Source organism: Sus scrofa, chromosome 8, assembly GCF_000003025.6.
Source record: "Sus scrofa isolate TJ Tabasco breed Duroc chromosome 8, Sscrofa11.1, whole genome shotgun sequence".
Classification (NCBI taxonomy): domain Eukaryota; kingdom Metazoa; phylum Chordata; class Mammalia; order Artiodactyla; family Suidae; genus Sus; species Sus scrofa.
In genome coordinates this window covers 2,319,955-2,327,758 of record NC_010450.4, presented here as the reverse complement: position 1 = coordinate 2,327,758, position 7,804 = coordinate 2,319,955, and the positions used below count along the sequence as shown (strand labels likewise).

Here is a 7,804-nt window from a genome sequence, read left to right as displayed (position 1 = left end):
ATTGCTTTTATTTTATTTTATTTTTTGCTTTTTGGGCCCGTACCTGCAGCATATGGAGTTCCCAGGCTACGGGTCCATTTGGAGCTGCAGCTGCCAGCCTACACCACAGCCACAGCAGCTCAGGATCTGAGCCACGTCTGCAACGTACACCACAGCTCACGGCAACGCCAGATCCTTAACCCGCTGAGCGAGGCCAGGGATCGAACCCACAACCTCATCGATGCCAGTCGGATTCACTTCCTCTGAGCCACAATAGGAACTCCTCTGGGTGCTTTTAGTCCCACTACCCACAGGCCATGGAGGAGGCTGGTGGTCTGGCCTGAACACCCCCTCCTGTCCTGGGACAGGGCTGTGCAGGGGTCCCTCCCTGCCACTGAGGGCTGGTCCCGGGACAGGAGAGGGGGCCGGGGATGCTGCCAATCCTAGCCCCATGCCCAGGGCTTCAGAAGTCCCTGGCCTCCCCCGGTGGCCAGCCCCTAGAGGCCAGTGGGAAGAGCCTTGTGGGCCTGAGCCAGGGCAGGCCTGCCCACAGAAATCCCAGGCCAGCTCAGGGCTGCTGGGCCCTGGGGCTCACTGAGCGAAGCCGGAAGCCAAGGAACCACTCCGTTGTTTGGCCTCGTGCTGAATCCTCGCGGAAGCAACAGCAGCGATCCGATTCTGAATAACAGCTTCATTTGAACCAATTAAAAGAGGACTGATGTGGCTTTCAATTCAATTTGCGATGGCAGCACACTCTAGAAAACGGGTAACTGAATTATTGTTCACCACAAACATTGTGGCATTTTATGTCCCGGGTGGGGCGATCTTCAAAAGTGGTTTCATTATGCGGAATCGTTTCTGAAATGACAGAATAAAAGCAGAGCCAGCCTCTTCTTCCCATCAAGACGCGACGAAGATGCCATGGTTTGTTCGTAGCCGCTGAGGTTTGAGAGGGCGGATTACATCAGAAATAAGGAAGCGATCCCAGAGATGTGTAATTCCTGGGCCCTGTTGGATCCTGTTAGTTTAACGTTTAATCGGAGGGTTGTTCCCGGTGGAAGAAGGGTGGAGACGAGCTCAAAGGCAGGCAAGCCGATGCGGGCACAGACCACGCAAGCCTTGGCTTTCTCGTCCCCGAGATGAGGCTCGTTCATATCTACACCGAGGGCTTGGTGGGGATTCAGCGAGGTGGGGGGCGTAGCGCCAACAGCCCGACGTCTGGCTTCGAGGCAGCCTCTCCTCCCAGCATGCCCCCTCTGAAGCTCAGTTTACTTGTCTGTAAAATGGGACCATCCACCTGCACCTGGCAAACAGCCCTGAGTGCCGGGCCCAAAGCTGGCAGGCAGAGGGCACGCAGCAAGCCCTGGCTGCCGGGCTCACAGTCACGTCTATTCTGTGATGATTCTCCTTAATGACTCCCCGCTCAGGGCCCCTCTATGAAGTGGGGAGGGGGCAACTGAACTGGACCCCTCCCCCCCCGCCCCCGGGTAACTTCCACGACGAGCTCTTCAAGGGCCCAGCCCCACTTCGGAAGCCCGCCTGGAGGTTCTTCTGTTTTCCTGGCTGCTGCAGAGTCAGTTAAGAGCTAATTAAATGGGGGGAGAAACCCGCCCACCGATATGTGAACAGCCGGCTCCCACAGCTGGGCCTGCACGTGCCGCCGAAGAGCCCCCGCAGCCCCCGAGCCCAGCCCGGGAACCGGCAGCCTGCCTCTGCTGCGCCAAGCCTCCCCCAAGGGCCATAGAGTAGACTGTGGGGTGTCCCCTTCCGCGCCCCTGCACGGCCTGGCCCGGGGGACTTGCCCTGGGCAGCTCTTGGGGCTGGCATCCAGGGATACGGTCCTTGGGATCTTTTTTGTGGACGAAGGACAGGCCTGCATCCCCAAGGGGGGTCTGCGCAGCCAGTCACCTGGCCGGTGCCACACGGTCCCAGTGTCCAGTCTCTCCCCCCACCGACCCCATGCTGGGCTCCCCGCACTGGGAGGGGCAGTGCCTGGCCAGCCTTGGGGACCTGCAGCTGGGGAGCAGGGGGGGGAGGAGGCCCTAAAGCCTTTCTCGAGATGAAGCCTGGTCTGAGTCTTACAGGGCCAGTGGGAGGTGCTCAGGTAGCTATGGGAAAGGTGCTCCCGGCAGAAGGCGGAACATGAATAAAGGAAGCAGGACAAGGGACGGCGATCGCCAGCCTGAGAGCCGTGGAGTCCGAGCTTGACGGGCCAGGGCTGGGAGGGGCTGGAGGGGCTGGTACCAGTTCGGCTTTGCAGGGCCCTAAGGTGTTATCTGGCACCAGGGTGTGGAGGCCGCAGAGCACAGGGCCACTGTCTCAGACACCAGAGAGGCCCCCCGGGACAGCCCTGCTCCTCAGCCCCGCAGCTCAGAGCCAGGGCCGCCTGCTGGGTGTGGGCTCGGGGTTGGTGAAGGAATAAGAAACGGCCTTGTCTGTGCAACTGGTGATGGAGGCTGGATCCAGGGGGCTGAGATTTGGCCGTTGCTCCACCCAGACAGGACTATGGCATGAACGCCATTCCAGGGTTCAGCCTGGTCCCCAAAATCCCCACCCCCAGAGGAGCACTCCCCAGGTCACAGAGGCCTGCAGATGGCACATGGCCTGGGCAGTCTTACAGGTGGTTTTCCAGCCACTACCCCCCTGGGCGCAGCTTTTCCTACCACCTTGGCCGCAGAACAGCAGCTATGTGCCGGGTTTCCTTTCTCTCCGTTGCTGCCAGGCAGCTCGGGGCACATTTTGGGCTCAGCCATGAGAGCAGATCCCCTGGGCGGGCACTCCCACTCCACCCTGCCAGGGGATCCCTTATCTTAATGGTCCCATTGTGCCCGAGGTTTGCTGGGAAAGGCGTTGGTCCCTAGGGCTTCCCTTCGGCTCAGGGCTGGCAGGAGACTCTGCTCCCTCGGCAGATTTCAGAGTCATTGTGCCCTGCCAGGAGGTCACGTACCCTCTCGGGGCATCCCCACCCAGCCAGGAGAGGACGTGGACCCTGTTCCCAGATAGGGGGACATAGGGTTGGGGTCACGCAGAGAGCAGACTCAAAGGGTCCCTCTCAGGTAAAGCGATGCTTCTACCACCCAAACCCCTCACCCTCCTGCTCCCTCCCAACCAGCTGCATTTGATGCTTTCAACAGTCTAACTGGTCAAACGGGAGGCCGATCTTCGTAAGCGGGGCAGGGTGGGGGGTGCACACTGAGTCCCCTGGGGTGCTCATGGCCCACCCAGGGCAGGCACTCGGGGTCCTCAGGGCGGGAGACCCTCACCTGGGTCCCCCAATTCTCTACTTCTCAGCTCCAGAGAGCTGGGCTTCTGCTAACACAGACCCCACACCCTCCTCGCCTGCTGGGCGCAGCATCCTCAGCTGCGCCGCCTCCCCCTTGCACGTGGGGGGCTGCGGGGGCTGCTCGGGTTCGGCTCGCAGAGCACCGCAGCTGCCCAACCAGACTCAAGATGGGCCTGCAGGCGCAGAGTGTTTTGATCCGAGGCTGCACTGGAATATTTGAGCCCTGCCGACGGATGTGATATAAAAATACAGCCGGCTGCCAGCACAGCCGGGAAAGGCCCGCTTCCTCGCCAGCAAGTGCCTCGGCGATGAGTTTTCTCCCATCTCTCAGCCCCCACCCCCGGAGTCGGGGGCAGGATTCAAAGACTGGAGCTGCTCTTCTAAAGTATTAACAATGCTGCTGGATTTTTTTTTTGAATTCCATGCTGAGCTATAACGGAATCCTTGGGCGATTCGGCTCCCCCTTTTCTACAAACTCACCAATTAAAATATAGGAGTTAATTTAGATGAATGTACATCGAGGCATGTCTATAAGAGCCACATCAGCCGTGGGCTCGAGCCAGTCCAGTGTCGAAGCTGCTCCCTGCTCCAGGGCCCTGCCCTCCTGGTCTCCTTGTGGGTGTTACATTTGGCCAGAAATCTCCCGAGAGCCCAAGGGGAGGCTGGGGCAGCACGGTGGCCGAGTGAAATGCTTCGAGGCCCAGAGATGGCTCACGAGACACTGGGGCTGGGGTGCTTGGGGCAGAGCTAGCCTAACCCGGACGTTCCTGGGCTCACGTCGGCTCTACCCTCTCACGCCTGTGGGTCCTGGGCCAGAGGGTCGGCTCTGAGCCTCAGTTTCCTCGGCCACAGATGGGGGCTGACGATGAGCTGGTGCTGTGGAGTCGACACCAAGATGCCCTAAGAAGGGGGAGCCCTGGGTGAGGGACCGTGAGCTACTGGCAGAGGCCTGGACCCCTTCTCTGTGCCCCAGAGAAATCCCCCAGCACGGGGCTCCCAGATCCAGCTGGGAGCAGTCAGTGCTCCCGGGCACCCTTGGGGGGGCATCAGCGCCCCCACTTCATCCGTGGAGCTGGAGGCTCGGGCAAGGCGGCTGGCGTGTTTCCCTGGCAGGCGGGGTGAGAAGCCAGGTTCTGTCTGTTTATCCAGCTGAAAAGAAAGTCTCTCCGGGCAGCGATTACAATCAAGGGGTAAACATCTGTTGGCTGAATGGGGTTGGAGCGCCCAGCCCCCCAGCCCTGGAAGGTGCAAGTCTCGGGGTCATGGAAGAGAAAGGAGTGGGGGTTGCTGGCATTCTTCCATGGGCCGTGTTCCAGGCTACGGGCTCCTGCGGGAGACTCAGGATCCATGGCCCAAGAGCCAGGATGGGGACAGTGTGCCAGGCTCTCTCTGGGGGAAGGTCCCTGCTGGGCCCCCCTTTGGTTGGCATTGGGACCACAGATGACGGGCCTCAGGACGGGTACTGAGGTCCAGAGAGGGCAGGCGTTTGCCTGAGCTAGCCCAGCAAGCCTGCCACAGGGCTGGCCGACAATGTGGACACCCCGTCCAGGCCCCTGCCGGCTGGTAGGAGGTCAGAACGATCTCAGTGGCATTGACCGGCCAGTGCCTCCACCCCTGTCCCCACCATGGCTGCCATCTGGGAGAGGTCTTCCTGGTTGGGGCATCCGGAGGACCCTAACTTGGAGCGATGAGGCCAGGCACCTGCAGAGGAGGGCTTCTGCCAGGGACAGGCCTGGTACGTCACTCCAGGAAAGGGGCAGGACCCAGGGCGGAGCCCTTCCGGAGACAGACCTTCCCCCCCCACCCCGCCGGCCAAAGGCAGATGGGTGGTGACCTGGGAGAGAGCTGGGCAGGGGCTGGCACCTACAGGATGGCCAAGAGAGGCACAGAGAGGGACAGGAGGCTCTGAGGGTCACGGCAGGGATCCCAGCATGAGCCCCTCCAGCCCAGTAAGCACGTGTGTATGTGTGTGTGTGGGGGCGTGAGGGCTGAGCAAAGGGGCAAGGCCGGGCAGCTCTGGGGGAAGCCGAGAGCCAGATGGGGGTGGGGGCAGTTAGGAAGAGAGGACAGTCCTTCAGGAGCTCAAGTGGGAGTTAATTAGGGGGTCTCTTGATTTCCTTTGGCGCTTGGCCAGTTACAACACAAGAACTTAAGGACAAATTTTGTCTGTAACAGTAGCTTTAAACAGAGACCCCCCCCGCCCATCCCCCCATGCGAGGAGAGGATGGACTCTGGCCTGGGGCACCCTCCTTCCACCCTTGACTCGAGGTCAGGGGGGAGGGTCTGGAAGGTGCCCCACCCTCACGCTGAAGGACTGACCATCGCACTCAGCGCTTAGATTACAAAGGTTTATTTAGAAAAGAGTTTGGTTGTTTTGGCTGTCAGTCATTTTTGGCAAACATTTAAATACTTTCAGTAACCAAAGCTTGTCAGTGGCCTCCTTCCTCCCCTGGGACAGCCACCCCCCCGGTCCTGGGGAGTCAGCCCTTGCTCAGAAGTGACGGGGGCGGGGCGGGAGGGGGGGCGTGTGCTGGGGCAGGGGGCTGGCTCCTTTCTCACCAACTTGGGAGGATGCGAATGCGGTCTGTGCCTCTGACCTCTCAGCTGCACCTTGGCAGACCCCTGGAGCTGGAACCAGGCCTGGAGCCCTAGAGGCAGCCCCTTGCTGAGATGGGAGGGCAGAGGGGTCTCCCCTCTCTCCTTCCCCCTCCCTGGGGGCCCCCGTGAGCTCCCAGCCCTCGCTCCAGCCCCGCCGCGCGCCCCGGAGGCCAATCCTTGGTCTCTGGGAAGGCTGCTCCCACTCTCTCCCGCGAGGCCACGCCTGCCGCCCCCCAGCCCCGCTCCGCCGGGAGCTGTCCAGGGTCTCGGCACCCGGGAGGGTGTGCGGATCACTGCCTGAAGCCCCTTCTCCTCCGTCGGAAGAGGATGTGCTTGAAAGAGCGCCGGAAGTCCTGATTGAAGACGGTGTAGATGACGGGGTTGAGCGAGCTGTTGCAGTAGCCGATCCAGAAGAAGAATTTGAAGAGCGGGTCGGGCACCTGGCAGGCCTCGCGGCAGATGCCGTACAGGCTGTAGCTGAAGAAGAACGGGAACCAGCAGAGCACGAACACGCCCATGACCACCGCCAGCACGAAGGTGAAGCGCTTCTCGCGCGCCTGGGCCACCTTGCGGCGGCACACGCTGCTGCGCGCCCGGCGCCGGCGCGACAGGAAGAACTCGACGGAGCGCGAGCTGGCGCGCGACAGGCGCCCGCTGGGACCCGGGGATCTCGCGGCGGTCAGCGTGCCCGGCTCCGCCGTCCCCGTCTCAGTCCCCGTGCCCTCGGCGCCTGCGGCCCCTTCCGCGCCCGCGCGCCGCCGCCCGCCCCGCCGCAGCGCGCCCCGGCGCCGCCGCCTCTCGGCCGCTGCGCTGCTGTCTTCTGGCTCCACGTCGGCGCGCGGGCGGCGCGGGGGCGCGCAGTGCCCGTTCTCCCCCGCGCCCAGCCCGTTCTCCGTGGTCGGGGACGCGCCGTCGGGGCCTGCGGGCTCGCGCTTCTCGCTCAGCGTGCGCGTGCGCAGCTTGGCCACGCGGTAGATGCGCGCGTAGACCAGGCCCATGATGAGGCAGGGCGCGAAGAATGAGCCGATGCAGGAAGACAGGATGTACCAGGTCTCGTCGTTGAGGCCACACTGCGGGTAGGCGGCGCCGTCGGGCTGGCGGTAGAGCGAGACCAGCGGCGGGAAGGAGATGACGGCCGAGATGAGCCACACGGCCACGATGGTGGCCTTGACGCGGCGCGGCGTGCGCTTCAGGTTGTACTCGACGGCCTGCGTCACGGACCAGTAGCGGTCCAGGCTGATGGCGCACAGGTGCACGATGGACGAGGTGCAGAAGAGCACATCGAGCGCCAGGTACACGCCGCACCACACCTGCCCGAAGTACCAGTAGGCCATGAGCTCGTTGGCCAGGGAGAAGGGCATGACCAGAGTGGCCACCAGGATGTCAGCCGAGGCCAGCGACACCAGGAAGAGGTTCTGCGGCGCACGCAGCGCGCGACTGGTCAGCACGGCGATCACCACCAGCACGTTGCCCACCACGGTGAAGACGATGAGGAAGCCCACTACAGCCGCCAGCCCCGCCACGGCGCCCGCCGAGTACTGGCCCGGGGGCGGACCCCAGGCAGACCCCGAGGCGTTGGCAGCCCCGCCGCTACCCGCCTCGCCGGCGCCGCTCGCGTTGGGGCCCGCCGCCGCCGCCGCCGCCAGCGCCGCCGCCAGCGCCGGGGACGCCATGGTCCTCCCGTAAGCTACGCGGTCCCGCCTGGAGCCGGGGCGCAGCCGCGGCAGCTTGGGCGCCCCGCAGCCCGGGTCGGCGCCCGCATCGCCGCCTGCTCCTCGGGCGCGCCCGCCGGGGACCGCGGCGCCCCGCAGCCGGCCCTCGGCCGTGGTGGCTCGGCGGGCGAGCGGCGCGCCGGAGAGCGTGGCTGCCGGGCTCCCCGCCGCTGCCACACGCGTAAGTGCAGAGCAGGAGGCGCCCGGAGCGAGCGGCGACGCGGCGGCGGGG

General features: G+C 63.7%; 1 protein-coding gene across 1 annotated transcript; it reads right to left on the bottom strand.

The window, feature by feature from the left end:
• ADRA2C (adrenoceptor alpha 2C) lies at window positions 5,597-7,634 on the bottom strand. The gene has a single exon (XM_005666516.3). It carries the CDS (start codon window positions 7,531-7,533, stop codon window positions 6,151-6,153), a length of 1,383 nt encoding a protein of 460 aa, XP_005666573.2. The 5' UTR covers window positions 7,534-7,634; the 3' UTR covers window positions 5,597-6,150.

Excerpts from the sequence above, each read along its gene's own strand:
- ADRA2C (XM_005666516.3), bottom strand. The coding sequence starts at position 7,533 with ATGGCGTCCCCGGCGCTGGCGGCGGCGCTGGCGGCGGCGGCGGCGGCG.